The 20,947-nt window shown below is 56.4% G+C and overlaps 3 protein-coding genes across 16 annotated transcripts in view; 1 reads left to right on the top strand and 2 right to left on the bottom strand.

The window, feature by feature from the left end:
* The window catches only part of VPS9D1 (VPS9 domain containing 1), a 17,651-nt gene extending 13,533 nt beyond the window's left edge, over positions 1 to 4,118 (bottom strand). For 7 of the 10 annotated variants that reach the window (XR_004248650.2, XR_009213977.1, XM_058440328.1 and 4 more), the window contains exons 1-2: positions 3,708 to 4,118; positions 1,588 to 1,663 (exon numbers count right to left, since the gene is read on the bottom strand). Coding sequence is in view for 7 of the 10 variants with exons in the window: in XM_058440328.1 (XP_058296311.1) it covers positions 1,588 to 1,663; positions 3,708 to 3,806 (175 nt within the window). In the remaining 3 variants the exon portion in view is untranslated. The other 3 variants (XM_032156116.2, XM_032156120.2, XM_058440333.1) reach the window with 3 other exon arrangements.
* On the top strand, positions 4,110 to 20,516 carry ZNF276 (zinc finger protein 276). Of its 2 annotated transcripts, none has more exons than XM_058440334.1 (11): positions 4,110 to 4,221; positions 5,469 to 5,772; positions 6,072 to 6,118; positions 6,195 to 6,644; positions 9,981 to 10,059; positions 11,627 to 11,710; positions 15,430 to 15,540; positions 15,610 to 15,685; positions 16,050 to 16,167; positions 19,908 to 20,007; positions 20,077 to 20,516. In XM_058440334.1, the coding sequence occupies exons 2-11, from the start codon at positions 5,489 to 5,491 to the stop codon at positions 20,345 to 20,347; spliced, it is 1,620 nt and encodes a 539-aa protein (XP_058296317.1). In that variant the 5' UTR covers positions 4,110 to 4,221; positions 5,469 to 5,488; the 3' UTR covers positions 20,348 to 20,516. The 2 variants fall into 2 exon arrangements, with proteins under 2 accessions (XP_058296317.1, XP_032012018.1); XM_032156127.2 differs by having other exon boundaries at positions 4,134 to 4,784.
* Positions 20,517 to 20,637: 121 nt separating this feature from the next.
* Positions 20,638 to 20,947, bottom strand: part of FANCA (FA complementation group A) — a 76,197-nt gene continuing 75,887 nt past the window's right edge. For all 4 annotated transcript variants that reach the window (XM_058440321.1, XM_032156109.2, XM_058440322.1 and 1 more), the window contains one exon: positions 20,638 to 20,810. In XM_058440321.1, the coding sequence (XP_058296304.1) occupies positions 20,800 to 20,810 (11 nt within the window). In that variant the 3' untranslated portion in view covers positions 20,638 to 20,799. The remainder of the gene's footprint in view (positions 20,811 to 20,947) is intronic.

Here is a 20,947-nt window from a genome sequence, read left to right as displayed (position 1 = left end):
CCCAGGCAAGCCCCCCCCGCCAAGTCATCTCTAATCATCTGTCCTGGTTTTGCCTCCTGAGCCTGCTAAGTCTGTGTGCCCCTCATGAAGGCCTGTCAGAGCCTCGACCCTAAATAGCCTTTACTGCTCACTCAGCTTCACTTGCAACTACAGGCCTCTGGGAAGTGGCCGTTTTACGGAGACAAGGACCTGCTGAGGGGGATCGCCTCACCCCGTTTTACGGAGACAAGGACGTGCTGAGGCGGATCGCCTCACCCATCTCCCGTCGGCTGTGTCCCCAGAGTCCTGCCTTCCCGTGGCTTGGCATGGAGCACCTCTGCGCGACCATGGACCTGCTCACGCAGCCCTTCTGCATGCCGTGGGAGCTGCCTCTCTGTGACTCGCCCCTGGACCCACCTCCCTGCTGCCTTTCACAGAAAACTTCTCACAGACTCCCATTTTCTCATCCTGCCCTGATTTAGTCCCCGACTCCCCCGGAAACTGCCCTTACCCGTCCCCACCTTGCCAAACACGGTGGGCCACTGGAGTTCCTCTGTCTTCTGGGACTTTGCTCTCCCCGGGGGATCCTCTGCCACTCCTCCACCCAACTCCTCAATCTTGGAGCGCCAGAGCTCAGCCGGGGCAACTGTTAGCTCCCCCCGACCTCTGTGCTCTTATGTCCAGTGGCTGCCCCCGACCTCTGTGCTCCTATGTCCAGTGGCTGCTGCCCCTCAAACTTAATGTGTTCATCGTGGAACTTTCTATTCCTCTCCTTGCCAGTTTGCTCTTGTCCCCATCTGCCTCCTGCAAGTCTGCTCTGTTCCACCTTCAGGACACATCCCCAGGCCGTTTACTGCTCCCATCCTGGGTGGTCTGGCCACTGCCATCCTCAGTCCTCACCTGAGGCTCCACTGCCAGGCTGTCCTCTCCCTCAAAGCTCAAAGCCTCTTCAAGTTTCCCTGCACACCAGAACGGCCCCAGTTCCACCCAAGGCATACACACAGCCCCACCCCGCCCACTCCTATTTCAGGGCGTTTGCACATCGCACTGCTGGAATGCTTCCCCACGTCTGTGCCACTCACTGGAGCTAGTGTCTTGCCACGACCCAATCTCCATCTTCTTACCCACAACACTGGTCCCTTCCTGCCACTACATCACACTGAGTGTGGGCTGGTTCACCTGCTACAAATGGTCAGGCTGGAAGGATACCAGAGACCCCCCGAAGCCTGGCACCCATCGAGGGCTAAGGACGCCCACAATTTGTCCAGCATGGAGGAAGCAGCAGGGCTCAGCTGTGCTTTTTTTTTTTTTTGAGACGGAGTTTCGCTCTTGTTGCCCAGGCTGGAGTACGGTGGGGTGATCTCAGCTCACTGCAACCTCCGCCTCCCGGGTTCAAGCAACTCTCCTGCCTCAGGCTCCCGAGAAGCTGTATTTATGGGTGCCCGCCACGATGCCTGGCTGATTTTTGTATTTTTAGTAGAGACGGGGCTTCGCCATGTTGGCCAGGCTGGTCTCGAACTCCTGACCTCAGGTGATCCGCCCGCCTCTGCCTCCCACAGTGCTGGGATTACAGGCGTGAGCCACTGCGCCCGGCTGGCTGAGCCGTACCTTTAGTGGTTTCCACTTCTTCTAGTAACACCTGGGAGATATAGTGGATGCTCCTCAGGTATTCCATGTATGCCTCCTGTGTCCAGGAAAGAGAAACAGTGGGTTCAGGCCAGTGGAGGGAAGTGACTCCATTATTCCTGCCAGGTGCCCTTGTGGGATAAGCAAGGACCACCAACACCTGCTTATCTCTGAGATACACCCAGAGACATTGAGCCTGCAGTGGTTAGCTGCAGCCAGAACACGGTTTTCTGCCCGGGGCACAGGCAGCATCGCTGCTCTCCAGACTTGGAAAAGACATCAGGACCTGAGAGAGAGAGCCAGGGACGAGCTGGACGTCATTTTCTCCTCTCACTGCCTTTCTCTCCAGCACAGGAACTGATATTCTCATTCAGTGGGCCTGGGGAAGTGACCTCAGCAGTTTGCTGTCATTTCTCATTCTATGCAACGTTTCCTTCTTGTGCAACTCAAGGGTGATTCATTCAGTGGCTTAAAAAAATACTTCCTGAGAGGATAAAGGGAGTGATAGTGGAAGTTGTCAAATCACTTCCTGGCTTAAGTTCCGAGAAATCCCTTTCCCAGAACCCGCGAGTTACGTGTTCCCAGTGCACACAGGAGCCTGTAACTGTTACGTGATTCCAGTGCACACACTGTTACGTGATTCCAGTGCACACAGGAGCCTGTAACTGTTACGTGTTTCCAGTGCACACAGGAGCCTAGAACTGTTACCTTTCAAGGCTGTGTGACCCCTCTGACAAGCACAGGTCATCGGAACCACAGTATGGTGGTTTGTTTTGTTTTGTTGAGAGAGTCTTACTCTGTCGCCCAGGCTGGAGTGCAGTGGCAGGATCTCGAGTCACTGCAACCTCCACCTCCTGGGTTCAAGTGATTCTCGTACCTCAGCCTCCCAAGTAGCTGGGATTACAGGTGTGCACCACCACACCCAGCTAATTTTTGTTATTTTTAGTAGAGACGGGGTTTCACCATGTTGGCCAGGCTGCTCTCAAACTCCTCACCTCAGGTGATCCACCACCTGGGCCTCCCAGTGTCGGGATTACAAGCGTGAGCCATGGCGCCCAGCAATATGGTGCGTTTTTTGTTTTATCCCCAGCTGTTAAGTTACCTATCTTTAAGTCTATGCCAGGCCGGGCGCGGTGGCTCACGCTTGTAATCCTAGCACTTTGGGAGGCCGAGGCGGGCGGATCACGAGGTCAGGAGATCGAGACCACGGTGAAACCCCGTCTCTACTAAAAATACAAAAAATTAGCCGGGCGTGGTGGTGGGCGCCTGTAGTCCCAGCTACTCGGAGAGGCTGAAGCAGGAGAATGGCATGAACCCGGGAGGCGGAGCTTGCAGTGAGCCGAGATTGCGCCACTGCACTCCAGCCTGGGCGACAGAGCGAGACTCCGTCTCAAAGAAAAAAAAAAAAAAAAGTCTATGCCTCAGAGAGAAGGACAAAATATAATCCAGGCAGGATTTCTGACTTGCGGGGGCACCTGCTGCCCTAAAAACCAACTTGGTGAAAGCAGCAGATTCAGGAACGAGGCTTCTAGGCACAGGCAGGCTCCTTCTCTCTTTGGGCAGCTGGGTGTGGCTGAGCGGGCTTCTCTACCTGGTCGCCAACCTTAGATTCGGCCCCATCTCAGGAACGGGCCACACCCCTCCGGCCTGCTTTTCCTAACTAAGGCGACTGCAAACAGCATCACAAATGAGCGGGCATGTGGCCTTCTCTGGATGCCGTCCCCTGTGGCAACCGCATTAAATCTACCATCTCTGCCCAGAAAAATGCACGAACGCATGGCCCTGCTCGTCACTCGGGTTTTGGAAGGTGGCCCGGCGGACTCTCCTGCTGCATCTCCCCTACAGGTGGAGCCCAGGCTCTGATGCACCGGCTCAGCGAGCGAACTGGAAAGCCGAGGCCTGCAGGATCTGAGCTGTCCAAGGTCACTGCACGCCCGGCTGCGCCCCGCCCCCGTCCTCGCCTGGGAAGCGCGGTCCGGGGTCCCGGCTGGCGCCCGCCCCCACATCTCCAGCCCGAGCCGGCCCTGTCCTCGCCCTCCCCGGGCGGGGGTCCCTCCAGGGCCACCCTCAGCGGCCAAGCCCCGCCCCCCGCCCCGCCTCACCCGGGGCCGGTTGCCGGTGTCCAGCTCGATGGCCCCGTTGGCGAGCTTCATGGCGCTCTGCAGCGGCTTCACTGTGCCGTCCCCGGCCGCAGCGGCCATGGCGCCGGGCAGGGGAGGCGGCGACGGTAGCCGAGGGGCTGGACGGGCGGCCGCGGGACCGGAACGCAGCCGGCGCGGGTGCGGGAGCTGCCAGAGCAGCGGACCGCCGGAAGGGACGGGGCCGCACTTCCGGCGACGGGCCCCCCTCCGCGCGTACTTCGGGCCCCACGGGTGTTCGTGGCGGGGGAGGCAGAGCCCGGGCGGGTTGGCGCGACGGGGCCGGGCCCCTTCGCCGTCTCGAGACCGGGCTGGCGAGAAGGCCCGTCACGGAGTTCCCATGGGCGTCTAACCGCGGCAGCCAGGCCCCTCTCTACGTGAGACCCCGGCCCCCCTCCCCTTTCTGCAGCCCGCCCGCCACCTGCGCGCCGCGTGGCCTCCGCCGGCCCCTGCCCGCCCCACGCGTCCGTCTCCCACGGTAAGAGGCGAGGAGAGCCGCGTCGCCTCTCCCTGGAGGACTCGACGTGAGGTCTCGGCAAGCCCCTCCGCCCACCGCCCCGCCCCAGGCCAGCGCTCCATTGGCGACAGCAGCGGGCACGGCCGTCCTCGGGCCGGAGAGGGGAGCGGTACGAGCGGGGGCGCTGGCACCGCGGGTGGAACCTCGGCCGGCGAGGTCCCGCCCCTGGCTCCTGGCCCGCCCCGCCTGCCTCGCTTCGCTTCTCGCTCCGCCCCTCCCCCGCCCCGCCTCGCTTCCAGCGCGCCGAGCGGAGCCGAACGCCGGGTCCTCTAGGAACCTCGGGCCGGGCAGCACCCGCGGGGTTCTGCTGGCGTCCTCCGCTGCCATGAAGCGGGACCGGCTGGGCCGCTTCCTGTCCCCAGGGGCGGCCCAGCAGCGCGGGGCCTCGGACGGCGGCGGCGGCCGGGCTCGGGGCCGCCCTTCCCTCAGCGGCGGGCCGAGGGTGGACCGGGCGACGGTGCGGCGCTCCTGGGGCCCGGTGGGGTCCTGCGGGGACGCGGGCGAGGACGGCGCGGACGAGGCAGGTGGGTCCGCGGCCCGGGTGTGGCGGGATGGGGTCGCGGCGGGGTCTGCGCGTGGGCGGAGCTGCACTGACGCCCGGAAGCCGGCGCGGCCTCCCCCCACCCGGCCAAGTGCGTAGCGGACTCGGGGCTGCGTCTGGATAGGCGCTGGGCGGCCGGCTCGGTTTTCCTCGCGCTCCGTGACGCTGGCGTCGCCGGCCCGGCCTCCCCGGCCGCGGGCTTGTCTAGAAGGGACCTGGCGTGAGGAGCGCTGTCACCGCGGGCAGGTCGCCCTGGGGTGCCCGCGCGTGGGAATCGCGCTCCCCGGCTTCGTGTCCTCGGGGAGCAGGAAAGGAGGCGGCACCTGCACTTGGCAGACAGGAAACCGCGGCATTTCCTGGAGGGCGCAGCGCCTTCCCCGGGTCTCGCGGTCGCTGGGAGGAGGGTGCAGTTCCAGGTTTCACTCGTGAAGCTACTTCGCTGGGGAGGCCTTAGAGACCTTTGAAATTTGAAAGATTTCTTGGACCAGCGGCCACATCCCCCACAGAGCGGCTTGTCCCGCCGAGAGCCGCGCGCCCGAGCCGCTTGCTGTGTCCGGGGGCCTCGCGAAGGGCGATGCAGGCGCTGCCCTCGGACCTGGAGTCCAGGACGCCCTCTGCTCAGGAGCCTCCTTTGCCGGCTGCTAACACTTCCTGCCGCTCTGTGCAGGAGCAGGCCGGGCTCTCGCCATGGGTCACTGTCGCCTCTGCCACGGGAAGTTTTCCTCGAGAAGCCTGCGCAGCATCTCCGAGAGGGCGCCTGGAGCGAGCATGGAGAGGCCATCCGCAGAGGAGCGCGTGTTCGTCAGGGACTTCCAATGCCTGCTGGGTGTGGCTGTCCGCCAGGACCCCACCTTATCTCCGTTTGTCTGCAAGAGCTGCCACGCCCAGTTCTACCAGTGCCACAGCCTCCTCAAGTCCTTCCTGCAGAGGGTCAACGTCTCTCCGACTGGTCGCCGGAAGCCTTGTGCAAAGTATGCCCTAGTCTGTTCAGGGCACGTTCAGGCTGTCAGTACTGCGATGTGACGGGTGCTGAGAGAGGGACAGGGCGTGCCTCGGCGGGAGCCTCTGGGTGGGGGGAACGGGCCATGCCCGGGCTCAGTGCGAACAGGCCTGGGACTGGTGTGGAGAGACGAACTGGGAGGAGCTGGGATGAGGGAAGAGGTTACCTATGGGGACCGCTGAGGTTTGAGACCTCGAGAGGGTCCTGTACGACAAGCGCTGTGAACCTCCGCCTGCTTGTCCTGCTCATGGCCACACTGATCCTTTGCAGGGTCGGTGCCCAGCCCCCAACAGGGGCAGAGGAGGGAGCGTGTCTGGGTGAGTCCTCCCCCGGTGGAGGGTGGGCTGGGTGCCATCCAGCCGTGGATCTGACATCTCTGTTGACTCTCTGCAGTGGATCTGATCACATCAAGCCCCCAGTGCCTGCACGGCTTGGTGGGTTGGGTGCACGGACATGCGGCCAGCTGCAGGGTCCTGCCCCACCTTCAGAGGACACTGTCCTCCGAGTACTGCGGCGTCATTCAAGTCGTGTGGGGTTGCGACCAGGGCCACGACTACACCATGGACACCAGCTCCAGCTGCAAGGCCTTCTTGCTGGACAGTGCGCTGGCAGTCAAGTGGCCATGGGACAAAGAGACGGCGCCACGGCTGCCCCAGCACCGAGGGTGGAACCCTGGGGACGCGCCTCAGACCTCCCAGGGTAGAGGGACAGGTACCCCAGTTGGGGCTGAGACCAAGACCCTGCCCAGCACGGATGTGGCCCAGCCTCCTTCGGACAGCGATGTGGTGGGGCCCAGGTCGGGCTTCCCACCTCAGCCAAGCCTGCCCCTCTGCGGGGCCCCAGGTAGGAGGCACCTCTTGCTGGTGCTAGACCAGGATCTGTGCTCCTCAGTGGAGCAGGGTTTTCAGCAGAAAGTGAATGTCTCCACTGCTGTAGGTGGTGGCTGGGGTGTGGTGTGAGAAGGAGCAGAGCTTGGGGCTTCTGCCTGCGGCTGCTCACCACATCCAGAGAGCAGGGAGGGGCGGCCAGCCTGTCTCCGCCTCTTGCTCCTCTGTGAGCAGGGCTCTGTTCCAGCAGTTTCTGTGGAGACACGCTCATCAGACGTCTAGTCTTTCTCTAAGTCTGTGCTTGGGGCTGAGGGGACTGAGGAAGAGAGAAGAATGGAGCTTTGTCTGTGGACGTGGGAGAAGAGAATGGCCGTTGCCTCTGTGGCTGCTGCCCTGGGCCAGCTGCAGGTCATTTCCTGGCACTCAGCCAGCCGCCTGGTGACACCCTGGTGTGGGCCAGTGTGGCACAGCTTTCTCTGCTGACAGGCTGAGGGGAAACACAAGGCCCTTGTTTGGGCTCCAGAACCCATAGCACTGTGGGCTGGTGCAGCTGCTCCTGGATGTTGTGTTAGGAGGGCCGGGGCCAGTTTCCTTCCAGCCTCTTGTCCTGTGTGTGCTCTGTGCACCTGTCCCCACCTGGGCACTCAGCTCCCACTTTGAGTCCTCAGGGGAGCTTCCAAAAAATGTAGCTACCGGTAATCCCAGCACTTTGGGAGGCTGAGGTGGGCGGATCACTTGAGGTCAGGAGATCAAGACCAGCCTGGCCAACATAGCGAAATCCCATGGATAATAAAAATGTAAAAACTAGCCAGGCATGGTGGTGGGCATCTGTAATCCCAGCTCTCCTGGAGGCTGAGGCATGAGAATCGCTTCAGCCTGGGAGGCGGAGGTTGCAGTGAGCCGACATTGCACGACCGTACTCCAGCCTGGGCGGCAGAGCAAGACTCTGTCCCAAACAGAAACGCAGCTACCCAGCTAGTTCAGCCAAATATGGGTGCACAGATGAGACAGTGCGGCTCCGGGCCTTGGGTAGGAACGGGATTGTGAGTGTCACATCTTAGAGCTGCTTGGCTCTGTAAACTTGTATGCAGTATGTTGAGAACAAGTGTATCTACCTACCTACCTTCCTACTTCTCTCTCTCCCCCTCTCTGTTTATCTGTCTGTATATCTACGTGTCTATCTACTTGTCTATCTATCTATTTATTTGTTTACCTACGTATTTACCTATTTATCTATTTGTCTATTTGTTTATCTACCTATTTATTTATCTATTTATCTATCTATCTACGTATTTATTTATTTTTGAGACAGTCTCGTTTTGTAGCCCAGGTTGGAGTGCAGTGTGCGAACTTGGCTCACTGCTAACTCAGCCTCCCGGATTCTGGTTCAAGCAATTCTCCTGCCTCAGCCTCCCGAGTATCTGGGACTACAGGCACGCGCCACCACACCCACCTAATTTTTGTATTTTTAGTAGAGATAGGGTTTCACCGTGTTGGCCAGGCTTGGTCTCGAACTCCTGACCTCTTGATCCACCCGCCTCAGCCTCCCAGAATGCTGGGATTACAGGTGTGAGCCACTGCACCCAGCCAAGAACAATACTTTTTAAAACTTATTTTAGGCCAGGTGCAGTGGTTCACGCCTGTAGTCCCAGCACTCTGGGAGGCTGAGGTAGGCAGATCATGAGGTCAGGAGATTGAGACCATCCTGGCTAACACGGCGAAACCCAGTCTCTAGTAAAAATGCAAAAAATTAGCTGGGTGTGGCTGCGGTTGCCTATAGTCCCAGCTACTTGGGAGGCTGAGGCAGGGAAATCGCTTGACCCTGGGAGGCAGAGATTGCAGTGAGCTGAGATCCTAGTGCTACACTCTAGCCTGAGCGACAGAGCAAGATTCCGTCTAAAAAAATACCAAAACAAAAACAAAAAAGAAAACTTATTTTAAGTAGAGATGAGGTCTGTTTTGCCCAGGCTGGTCTTGAATTTCTGGCTTCAAGTGATCCTTCTGCCTTGGCCTCCCAAAAGGCTGAGATTATAGGCATGAACCATCAGGCCTGGCCGAGAGAACAGTAATATTTATTTATTTATTTATGGAGTCTCGCTCTGTCACCACCAGGCCTGGCCGAGAGAACAGTATTATTTATTGATGGAGTCTCTGTCGCCCAAGCTCAAGTGCAGTGACACAATCTCAGCTCACTGTAACCTCTGCCTCCTCGGTTCAAGTGATTCTTCTGCCTCGGCCTCCCGAGTAGCTGGGACTACAGGCTTGTGCCACCACAGCTGGCTAATTTTTTGTATTTGTATTTATATTTTCTTGGAGACAGAGTTTTACTCTTTGTTGCCCAGGCTGGAGTGCAGTGGCATGATATCGGCTCACCACAACCTCCGCCTCCCAGGTTCAAGCGATTCTCCTGCCTCAGCCTCCCGAGTAGCTGGGATTACAGGCATGCACCACTATGCCTGGCTAATTTTGTATTTTTTAGTAGAGATGGGGTTTCTCCATGTTGGTCAGGCTAGTCTCGAACTCCCGACTTCGGGTGATCTGCCCACCCCGGCCTCGCAAAGTGCTGGGATTACAGGCATGAGTTACCACACCCAGCTCAACTTTTTGTATTTTTAGTAGAGAGGGGGTTTAACCGTGTTAGCCAGGTTGGTCTTGATCTCCTGATCCACCCACGTCGGCCTCCCAAAGTGCTGGGATTACAGGCGTGAGCCACTGTACCTGGGCTGAGAACAGTAATTTTTTATTATTTTATTTTATTTTTTTGAGTCAGAGTCTTGCTCTTTTGCCCAGGCTGGAGTGCAGTGCACGATCTCCGCTCACTGCAGCGTCCGCCTCTCGGGTTCAAGCGATTCTCCTGCCTCAGCCTCCCAGGTAGCCGGGATTACAGGCACGCGCCACCATGCCCGGCTAATTTTTGTATTTTTAATAGAGATGGGGTTTCACCGTGTTGGCCAGGCTGGTCTCGATCTCCTGACCTCGTGATCCACCTGCACCGGCCTCCCAAAGTGCTGGGATTACAGGCGTGAGCCACCATGTCTCAGGACGTCCACCACGTCCAGGCTGTCCTAGGAGGACTGGGTCGGAGTCCGTGGAAGGCCTGGGCTTTCTGGTTCTGCTGTTCCTGAGGGTTCTGATGCTTGTTGCTGCCTTGCGCTTCTGGACGTCGGGCTGGCAGGGCAGGATCAGAGGCTGCATAGCACCCTCGGCGGGGATGGGGCCAAGGTGGGGAGAGCTTGCGGGTCAGGGACCCCAGTCTCCTTTCTAGTCATCAATAGTAGAATCAGGCCTCCTTGCAGGTGAGACCTTTCTGTGCTCCGTGTTGGTAACAGGAGCCTTGTTCTTTGTTTCTCAGGGCAGTTGGGTGAGAAGCAGGTTCCATCATCAACCTCGGATGATCGGGTAAAAGACGAGTTCAGTGACCTTTCTGAGGGGTGAGAGAAGAGTGGGTTTAAACAGCCTAAAATTTCTCCTTCAAAAACCATCCGTGACCTTTCTGAGGGGTGAGAGAAGAGTGGGTTTAAACAGCCTAAAATTTCTTCTTCAAAAACCAAACAGCCATCGTAGGGCCGGCTGCCCATGCCCTGATACCAAACTAAGCCATCATAGGGGCCGGCTGTCCGTGCCCTGGTTGGGACGCATCTCCTCTCGAGGTGGGGGGAGAGGAGGGGCTGGGGAGCTTCCAAGGCTTCTTGTCTCTGATTGGTGGTTTCCTGGGTGCCAGAGGTCACTCACAGACCTGAGGCAGCTCCAGAGGGAGGCTGATAGGGTTTCTGACCCAGAGCAGCCTACAAGCGAGTTTGTTGAAACCAGTCTGGCTGGGTCCTTTGCTTCCGCTACTGTTTTAGGGCCATAGTTTTGTGTTCACTCCAGATGTTTCTGGAGTAGAGAAAGCCCGACTTTAGCCCTTGACTATGACACTGTTGTGACCTGAAGCAGAGGCTCTGTGAGGAGGTGTTGGAGGAGGACAGGCCTCAGAAGGGACCCCATCAGTGTCTGCAAAGTCCCTGGGCCACCCCTGCCTCTGAGCCAAGCGCCACTCAGGGCAGCTGTGCCAGGCTGGGGTTTGCACCGTTTCCACTCTCTCCTGTAAACCTTGACTGCAACACAGATGCACCTCATCCAAATGAGGACACCCCAGTTTGGGGGGCAATCCCAGTGGCGTGTGCAGTGATGAAGTCTGGCAGGTGCCAGGAGGCACCTGGGGTGGCTAAGACTGTCCTCAAGACTGCCAGGAGACGAAAACGCAGCTCAGGTTGTAGAATAAAGGCCACAAGTCTTTTTTTTTTTTTTTTCCTTTTGTGAACTTTTTTTTTAGACCGAGCCTCACTCTGTTGCCCAGGCTGGAGTGCTGTGGTGTGATCTCTGCTCACTGCGAACTCCACCTCCCGCGTTCAAGTGATTCTCCCGCCTCAGCCGCCCGAGTAGCTGGGATTACAGGCGCCCACCACCACACCCAGCTAATTTTTATATTTTTAGTAGAGACGGGGTTTCACGGTATTGGCCAGGCTGGTGTCGAACTCCTGACCTCAGGCAATCTGCCTGCCTCAGCCTCCCAAAGTGCTGGGATTACAGGAGTTAGCCACTGCACCCGGCCACTTTTGTGAACTTAGAAGTGACTCATGGCAAACCCGTCAGCTGCATAGGGTTCCATAGGGTTTGCAGTTACAGGGTGAGGTGGTCGATTTCTCAAAGTCTGCTTAGCAGGAAGCTACCTTCGAGAGCCTCCACCCCTCCTGGGCCGCTGTGGAAAGGGCTGTTTCCAAGTCCGGTGTCCTGGTGCCCGGAGCACATGGCTTGTGGGGATTGCTGGCTTGTGAGCCTGGCTGGCCTTTGTTCGGAAATGGGATTGGAAATCTGGGGATTTTAGATTTAAGACATTTTCACAAGAACTCAAACATGGGACATGGGGGTCCATGTGTATCTTTAGGCAGGAGGTCTTGTTGGATCTGTCACTGCCCAGGCCCAGGGCTTTGCTGAAGATTCTCTCTTAATTCCTAGAGACGTCTTGAGTGAAGACGAAAATGACAAGAAGCAAAATGCGCAGTCTTCAGACGAGTCCTTTGAGCCTTACCCAGAAAGGAAGTAAGTGGGCAGCCCGGGGTCTGCTGGAGGTGTCGGTTGGGCGACCTAGACACCCGCCTGTCCTCCAGGGGCTCTCACTCCCTGCTGTGCCTCCCCTCAGTTCACTCTCTCGTGTCCGGATCTCCCGAGCCCAGTGAAACGTGGCTTCCTTCAGTGAGCTGGGAGGCGGGGGAGGGGCAGGTGGGCAGGTGAGAAGGTGGGTCCTCCTGGTGGTTTGGAGCTGGGACCTGGTCTCAGCACTGTGAAGTGAGCAGCAGGCCGGGGCACGGCTGTCTCAGAGTCCCAGCAGTGGATGGCAGGTGTCTCTGTCGACAAAACCCAGCGTTGCCTGAGAAGGAGGCTCTTACGTCTCTTCTGCCGGTCCTGCCCTGGGTTCACACCCCAGTGTACCCCCCGGAACCCCGCAACCCATCGCTTCTGCTTTGTGTGCGTCTTCAGAGGCCCAAGGACCCAGCTCTGTCATCCTCCCGGTTCTGACCCCATCACTGATATCCATGGTCAGGCAGCCACGGTGCACTTCCCTGTTGAATCACTTCTGTGACCTTCTTTTGACTCTGTTTTTGGGGATTTTTGTTTTCTCTCTTCAGTGAGAACACAGGCCCTGGTAGTGAGGGCTGGTTTTCACTTGTGCTGTTTTCTTTGCAACCCTGTACCCAGGAGTACCCAGAACACTCCCAGGTAGTTGGTGACTGACCCGGTCCCTGTCCTTGAGCATTTCACAGCCCAGAACAAAGGTCCAGAGGGCAGGCGGCTCTGAGCACCACAGTCAGCCACTAGAACCCTGCCATGCAGACTGAGAGGTCAACTGCCTTTTTTCTTCGAAGTTCTGATGCTGTTAAGTTCTGAAAAGAGAAACAGGAGCAGAGGAGGAGGCCTGGAGAGAGATGAGAAGCAGAGGGCAGGACTGAGCCAGAGGGGCTGCAGCAGCCTCAGCATGAACAGAAAACTGGTCAGGCCCAGAAAAGGTGCCCGGGGGTCCCTACCCTCAGGTTTGTTGCCAGGAGTCATGGCTAGGGGGAGTCCTTACCCTCAGGTTTGTTCCCAGCAGTCATGGCTGGGGGTGTGCCCGAGGCTGCTGTACGGAAGCCCCCACTCCCTGTGACCCCCGGGTTGAGTCCGAATCCCAGGACACCTGAGAATGTGTCTGTGGCTTGCTGCCCAGAAGGTCTGGGGCTGCTGGTGTGAGGAGGGCTGGGAGCTGGGATGGGAGGAGCCAGGTGAGCCTTTTCCAGATTGAGGCAGATTCAGGAGGGAGGGTCCTCTCTGCTGAGCCCCTGCTGCTGTGACAGGGACAGCACACTCAGACTGTGTCACTAGTCCCTCTGGGACCCCAGGAGTGCAGACAAAGACGTGCTTTGGAACAGAGACACAGGAGATAGGTTTTCAGATGCCTCTAGTAGAAGGGGTGACTTTAGTGGAAACTGCTGCGCAGGAGGCAGGACTGGGTGGTAGCAAGCATGGCCTCCTGACTGCGGCGAGTGCCAGGAGCACTTGGTTCCTCAGCTGCAACAATGAGACCCCCCCTGGGAACCGAGAAGGGCCTCGGCACAGCCCCCAGCCTGTGTGCTGCCTCGCAGTCTTCTCGACTCTGACCTTAGAGTTCTAGCAGGCGTGCTCGCCTGTGTCCTCAGCTGGGGGCAGATGAGAAGAGACTTCAGTGATGTGTTAATGAGGGGTCAGTGGTTCCAGCCAGAGGGGAAGGCCAAGGCCAGTGCCCTCATGGGGAAAGAACTGACAAGTAGCAGTGAGGCCTGAGCCCAGCCCACCCGGTCCGTAAGGATTCCCGTCCCAAACACAAGCGCACAGAGACTGCAGGTACTCTGAAGCCTCATGTGCTGAGGAGGTGAGTGGTCAGTGTGGGAACAGCATGTCCAGCTACTCACAAACAAGGGGCCACCCAATCCAGGCAGGCAGGGCAGGTGAGGGGGACATGTGGCTAGGTGATGAAAACCAGTTATTAGGGACAGGGAGAGAAGGCGCAGCCTGTGCAAAGTCAACACAGTTCTTTTCAATGCGTTTTTGTCTTTGTTTTGAGACGGAGTCTCGCTCCGTTGCCCAGGCCGGAGTGCAGTGGTGCGATCTTGACTCACTGCAACCTCTGCCTCCTGAGTTCAAGTGATTCTCCTGTCTTAGCCTCCTGAGTAGCTGGGATTACAGGCGCACGCCACCACACCTGGCTAATTTTTGTATTGTTAGTAGAGATGGGGTTTCCCCTACGTTGGCCATGCTGGTCTCGAACTCCTGACCTCGTGATCTGCCCACCTCACTCAGCCTCCCAAAGTGCTGGGATTACAGGCGTGAGCCACTGCGCCCGGCCTCAATGCACTCGTTAAAGAGAAGGGCAGTTAGTGACAGGGTCTCATGCTGTTGCCCAGGCTGGGGTGCACTGGCACAATCATGGCTGACTGCAGCCTTGTGTGCTCAAGCGAGCCTCTCACCTCACCCTCCCAGAGTGCTCGGATTGCCAGCGTGAGCCCCTGGACTTGGCAGTGTAAACTATTTTTTTCATGCTATTGCATATGGATTGTTCATTGACAATATATAGAAACATAACTGGGTTTTGTGTATGGATTTTGTGTCCTGCAACTTTGCTGAAATAATTTACTCGGGTTTTTTGTATGTGGATCCTTAGGGTTTTCTACATAGGAAGTCGTGTCATTTGTGAATAGGGAGAATTTTTCTTTGTTTTCTTTTTCTTGTCCAGTTACTCTGGCTAGGGCCTCCAGTGCTGTGCTGAGAACAGTGGTGGGAGAATCCATGTCTTGTTCCTGACCTTGGAGGAAGAGCTTTCAGTCCTTCACGATTGAGTGTGGTGTCTGCTGTGGGTTTCATGTAGAGGTTTTATCATGGTGGAGTTCCCTTCTGCTCCTGAGAGATCTCCTTAACTATCCTTATCTGGATCCAAAAAGGAACCCCAAGTGTGTCTCTTTAAGTCTCCGAAAGATGCACACTGGAAGCTGCTGCATTTGCTGGTCCCTTAGGGACTTGCCAGGCCAACTAAAATGCACGACCCCAAAGTTTTGGAGGACAAGGTTCTTGCCCACCATGGTCTGAGCTAGCAGCTCCAGGAACACGGGCGGGGCTCCCTGCAGTGGAGGCGGGGCTGAGGAATGCTGGGGTGGCAGCTACTCACCGTGTGCTTCCAAGGGAACAGGACCTGTTCCTCTGAAGCCCTGCCTGGGTGGCTTGAACTTGGAATCAAGCTGTCCCGTTTTGAGAGAGTGAATTCTTAGCTTTTTCCTAGCATAAGGTCGTTTTGATAAAGGAGTGGCCCTTCGGACATCCCTGTTCTGCTGTCCTGGTATCTCCAGTTTTGGGTTTTACGTGTAGCACAGGGTGAAACTTTAGTTCTCAGAACCCACCCCTGCTGTACCCTGCGCCCTCGCCCTCTGCTGTGCTCGCCCCGACCTTGCTGTGTCCTGCGTCCTCGCCCTCTGCCGTGTTCGCCCCGACCCTGCTGTACCCTGCGCCCTCGCCCTCTGCCGTGCTCGCCCCTGACCCTGCTGTACCCTGCGCCCTCGCCCTGTGCTGTGCTCGCCCCTGAGGCCTCCTGTCCAGAGTCACTCTGGCTTTGGTGGCTTCAGGTAGATTCTGAGGGTCAGTCAGCCCAGAAGCAACTCAGGGAAGCTTCAGAAAAACCATCTCTCAGGTTGAAGAGACAAGAAACATTTGCAAATGGAGAACAGAAACCACTGAATCTGGGAACCTCTTTTTTTCAGGGTCTCTGGTAAGAAGTGTGAAAGCAAAGAAGCCAAGAAGTCTGAAGAACCAAGAATTCGGAAGAAGCCGGGACCCAAGCCCGGGTGGAAGCAGCAGCTTCGTTGTGAGAGGTGATGCCTGGAATGCGAGGCTCGCCCTGCCTGTCGGGGCCGGGGTTCCATGCGTGCTCTTCATTTCAGGGAGGAGCTTCCCACCATCTACAAGTGTCCTTACCAGGGCTGTACGGCCGTGTACCGAGGCGCTGACGGCATGAAGGTGAGCACTGGCTGTGCCTGACCCAGGCCCGGCAGCTGTCAGTGTGAACCTGGGGAGGTAGCAGGTGTTTCTGCAGCTTGACTCAGACTTGTGCCCAAGGACTCTCGTGACCTAGGCTAACGGAGACCTGGAGCAGCCCTAGCCAGTGCCGTCCTTGGGAGTAGATGTGGGGCCAGACTTTCACTTGAGACACCCCCTGGGGGGTCTAGAAGTTTCTTGGAGTGATGCTGTGAAGGAGCCAGTGGTGTAGCTGGAGGAGTTGGATCTGCCTTCCTTCCAGGGGCGTCAGCTGTCACCCACTAAGGGCTCGTGCTGCGTGGCCTGGGTGAGGCTCTGAGGGTCTCTCACTGAGTCTCTCCTGCAGAAGCACATCAAGGAGCACCACGAGGAGGTCCGGGAGCGGCCTTGCCCCCATCCTGGCTGCAACAAGGTTTTCATGATCGATCGCTACCTGCAGCGCCATGTGAAGCTCATCCACACAGGTATGCCCATCGCCAATGTTGCCTACGCGGGTGACAGCCAGGGGCACGTGACCTGCTTTCCAGTCTTTCTCATACCCATCCCCGCCCCAAGTTGGGGGTCGCGTGCAGGTGGCTAACGGGGTCTTGGGTACTCAGTCACATTGGTAGATGAAGGCTAGAGTAGGGCATCACTGTGAATCTGCCCTTCCCTGTGATGGAAGGAATTCCTGACTTCCCCAGGATCTAGGCAGTTTGTCAAAACTAATAGCCAAGCAATCTTGGTGTCCTTTTGCAAACTGATCATTTAATTTTTTAATTTTTTTTTGAGACGGATTCTTGCTCTGTTGCCCAGGCTGGAGTGCAGTGGCACCATCTTGACTCACCACAACCTCTGCCTCCCAGGTTCAGGCGATTCTCCCGCCTCAGCCTCCCGAGTAGCTGGGATTACAGGCACCCACAACCATGCCTGGCTAATTTTTGTAATTTTTGGTAGAGACAGGGTTTCATCATGCTGGCCAGGCTGATCTCTAACTCCTGACCTCAAGTGATCTCTGCCTCCCAAAGTGCAGAGATTACAGGTGTGAGCACTGCACCTGGCCCAAACAAGTATATCTTAAAAGGGAAAGTGGAAGGCATGAAGGCATGCCAACTCTGGGGAGCTGCCCCCGTGGACGGGGGAGGCACGTGTGGTTCTGCTTCTTCACGTGTGTGTAGGTCATGTCATTAAGACCGGAGGTGGATGGGGGAATTATGACTGAGGGTGCTGTCTCTGTGCCCGTCTTATTTTTCACAATTTCTATAATACACAAGTTACTTTTATAACCCAACAAGGATATGTTATGTTTTCAAAATGACAAACTTGGCTGGGCACGGTGGCTCACACCTGTAATCCCAGCACTTTGGGAGGCCGAGGTGGGTGGCTCACCTGAGGTCAGCAGTTTAAGACCAGCCTGGCCAACATGGTAAAACCCCGTCTCTACTAAAAATACAAAAATTAGCTGGGCATGGTGGCACACACCTGTAGGCACAGCTACTTAGGAGGCTGAGGTGGGAGAATTGCTTGAACCCAGGAGGTGGAGGTTGCAATGAGCTGAGATCACAGCACTGCACTCCAGCCTGGGCAACAGTGAGACACTGTCAAAAAAAAAAAAATTGTTTGAACCACGTGGACCCGCATATCCATGGTCAGGGACTCGCATCCCTGGTATTCAGAGGGCTGCCTTTTCATAAGTGCAGGTTCTGTAGGGTCTTTGCAGGGCTAACGTTGGTACTTGAATATGAGCAGATTTTGGTAAGGGGTGGGGGGGTCCTGGAACCAGCTGAGGACAACTGTATATTGATCCTTACATATACAGTTTTCCTTGGTTTTGAACTTATTACAGAATAAGAATTACTTATTTGTACTTGAATTTACTGAAGTATTTTTTCATTAGGATTGCTTTTTACTGCTGGGTCATCTCCTGACATGTGGGTTAATTTGTTATTTTTTGGGTTCTCCCACGTCTCTCCTGATGGCAGCAGTTCCTTGGGTTTGGTTTTTCAGACTCTGTATCTGTCCAGTCACTGATGGTCACAACCAGGCCCGGTGCAGTGGCTCACGCCTGTGATGACAGCACTTTGGAGGCTGAGGCAGTAGGATTGCTTGAGGCCAGGAGTTTGAGACCAGCCTGGGCAACATAGTCAGGCCGTCCCTACCAAAAACATTTTTTTAAATTTATTGATGGAGACGGTCTAACTCTTATCACCATGGCTGGAGTGTAGTGGCGCGATCTTGGCTCACTGTAACCTGCGCCTCCTTGGTTCAAGCAATTCTGTCTCAGCCTCCTAGGTAGCTGGGATTACAGGCACCTGCTGCCACGCCGGGCGGTGGGGGGGTTGACGGAGTCTTGTTCCGTTGCCCAGGTCGGGGTGCAGTGGCACAATCTCGGCTCACTGCAAGCTCCTCTTCCAGGGTTAAAGCCATTGTCCTACCTCAGCCTCCCAAGTGGCTGGGACTGCAGGTGCCCACCATCACACCTAGCTAATTTTTCGTTATTTTCAGTAGAGACAGGGTTTCACCATGTTAGGGAGGCTGGTCTCAATCTCCTGACCTCGTGATCCACCTGCCTCGGCCTCCCAAAGTGCTGGGATTATAAGCATGAGCCGTGACGCCTGGGTAATTTTTGTATTTTCAGTAGAGAGGCGGGTTTTGCTGTGTTGGCCAGGCTGGTCTCCAGTTCCCGACCTCAGGTGATTTGCCTGCTTTGGCCTCCCAAAGTGCTGGGATTACAGGCATGAGCCACTGTGCCCAGCCCCCAATTTTTTTTTTTTTTCGGGACAGTCTGTGTCTCCCAGGCTGGAGTGCAGCGGTACAATCTTGGCTCACTGCAACCTTCACACCTCCTGGGTTCACGCAATTCTCCTGCCTCAGCCTCCCGAGTAGCTGGGACTACAGGTGCGTGCCACCACACCTGGCTAATTTTTGTATTTTTAGTAGAGACGGTTTTACCATATTGACCGGGCTGATCTTGAACTGACTTCATGATCTGCCCACCTTGGCCTCCCAAAGTGCTGGGATTGAGCACTTTGTGTAAGCCACTGCACCGGCCCCCCAAATTTTTTAAAGTAGCTAGGCATGGTGGTACACACCTGTGGTCCCAACTACTTGAGAGGTTGAGGCAGGAGGATCACTTAAGCCTGGGCGTTCTAGGCTATAGTGAGCCATGATTGTACCATTGCACTCCAACCTGGGCAACAGAGCAAGACCCTGTCTTAAAAAAAAAAAAGAATTGCTTGAACCTGGGAGGTGGAGGTTCCAGTGAGCTGAGATTGGGCTATTATTGCACTCCAGCCTGGGCAACAGAGCAAGACTCAAGTCTCAAAAAAAACAGAACAGCGTAGAGTAAAATGCCAAGGTAGGGTTACCCTCCAAAGGGAAAAGTCTGTCTTGTGAAGTTTCAGGGCTTGACAGCTGTGTAGGCAGCACAGGGTGAATGGGTCTGCATGTCCACATGTGGCATTTGTGGACTAGCAAGTGATATCTCTTTGTTCAAGGGTGTGAGAAAGATTGCCAGAGCGAGTACAGCCATGCATATCCCCAGCCCCTGGGTATGGACCCCTCTCATATGGAGATGAATTCTAGAGAACAGCCATAGCTGTGACAATCAGTAATCTATACAACCTTAGTGATATGGCTTCCTTTAAGAATTTCTAGGCCAGGCACGGTGGCTCACACGTGTAATCCCAGCACTTTTGGAGACCGAGGCAGGTGGATCACAAGGTCAGGAATTCAAGACCAGCCTGGCCAGTATGGTTAAACCCCATCTCTACTAAAAATACAAAAATCGGCTGGGCCTGGTTGGGGGGGGGGTGCCTGTAATCCCAGCTACTCGAGAGGCTGAGGCAGAGGAATTGCTTGAGCCTGGGAGGCGGAGGTTGCAGTGAGCCGAGATCACGCCATTGCACTGCAGCCTGGGTGACAGAGGAAGACTCCATCTCAAAAAAAAAAAAAAAAAAAATGTGGTTAAGGAAATATAGATTTCTGAAGTTTCTTTAAAAACCATCCTCAAATGCACACGGCTGATGAAGCCATGTGACAGTGTATCAAGCAGTTTAAAGATCTTAATAAATGAGGCCCTCAGAGGCCCCTTGCTTGGGCCTGCTGCATGGTGAACCATGTGCGGAAACATCTTCCCAGCTGTGATGGTTTCACATTGTCATCGTCGTCCCCGTGGGAGGTTGGAGCATCAGGGGCCTGGACTCACTGGACTCTCCTCTCTCAGAGGTGCGGAACTACATCTGTGACGAGTGTGGACAAACCTTCAAGCAGCGGAAGCACCTTCTCGTCCACCAAATGCGACATTCAGGAGCCAAGCCTTTGCAGTAAGTGTGACTCAGGCCCCCCACCAGGGCTGTGGCCCACACACCTTCTTACCTGCCTCTGTCCCCCAGGTGTGAGGTCTGTGGGTTCCAGTGCAGGCAGCGGGCATCCCTCAAGTACCACATGACCAAACACAAGGCTGAGACTGAGCTGGACTTTGCCTGTGACCAGTGTGGCCGGCGGTTTGAGAAGGCCCACAACCTCAACGTACACATGTCCATGGTGCACCCGCTGACACAGACCCAGGACAAGGCCCTGCCTCTGGAGGCGGAACCACCACCTGGGCCACCGAGCCCCTCTGTGACCACAGAGGACCAGGCGGTGAAGCCCGAACCCACCTGAGGACGGCAGTGAGAATGAGCACCTCTAGCAGCCTAGACTTCACAGTGGCTGTCTCAGCCTCACCCTTCGTGTGCACCCGCATGGGAGGGTCGGAGGGTGCTGCCCGCCCTCGGTGCTGGAGGCGGGCTTGGTGTACGGCTCGAGTAGCCTTCCTCTGCTCTGGGACCAGTGGTTTATTTTCCTGCAAACACTGAGTGACTTGGGGCCAGACAGTTTATAAATAATTGATTCCTTTTCCCCACTAAAGCAATCGAGGAGATTTGTAATCCACTTTTTAGTGCAACAAGAGCTCCATGTTATGCTTGTAATAAATTATTTACAAAGGAGCTGGGCTGGTGTGCAGTGGCAGGTCCTGTCAGAAGAGATGAGGCTCCTGGTACAGGTCAGCGTCAGGGGCAGCCTGCTGTCTGCTCTGGAGGGCAGCGCTCACCTCTGGGTCGCAGTCCCCACGATCAGCCAGCAGCTGTGAGAGAGGAGCAGGTCCTCAGCACGTGCCACCCACTAGGCCTCAGACCACAGCGGGGGGCTCTGGCAGAAATAGTTGAGTTGCATTGCCAGCCAGGTGGGCACATGGCCCAGGCAGCTGTGAATTCTCATGTC

Source organism: Hylobates moloch, unplaced genomic scaffold (assembly GCF_009828535.3).
Source record: "Hylobates moloch isolate HMO894 unplaced genomic scaffold, HMol_V3 SCAFFOLD_6, whole genome shotgun sequence".
Taxonomy (NCBI): domain Eukaryota; kingdom Metazoa; phylum Chordata; class Mammalia; order Primates; family Hylobatidae; genus Hylobates; species Hylobates moloch.
Note: the sequence above shows the minus strand (reverse complement) of the source record. Positions and strands in the feature narration are given on the sequence as shown.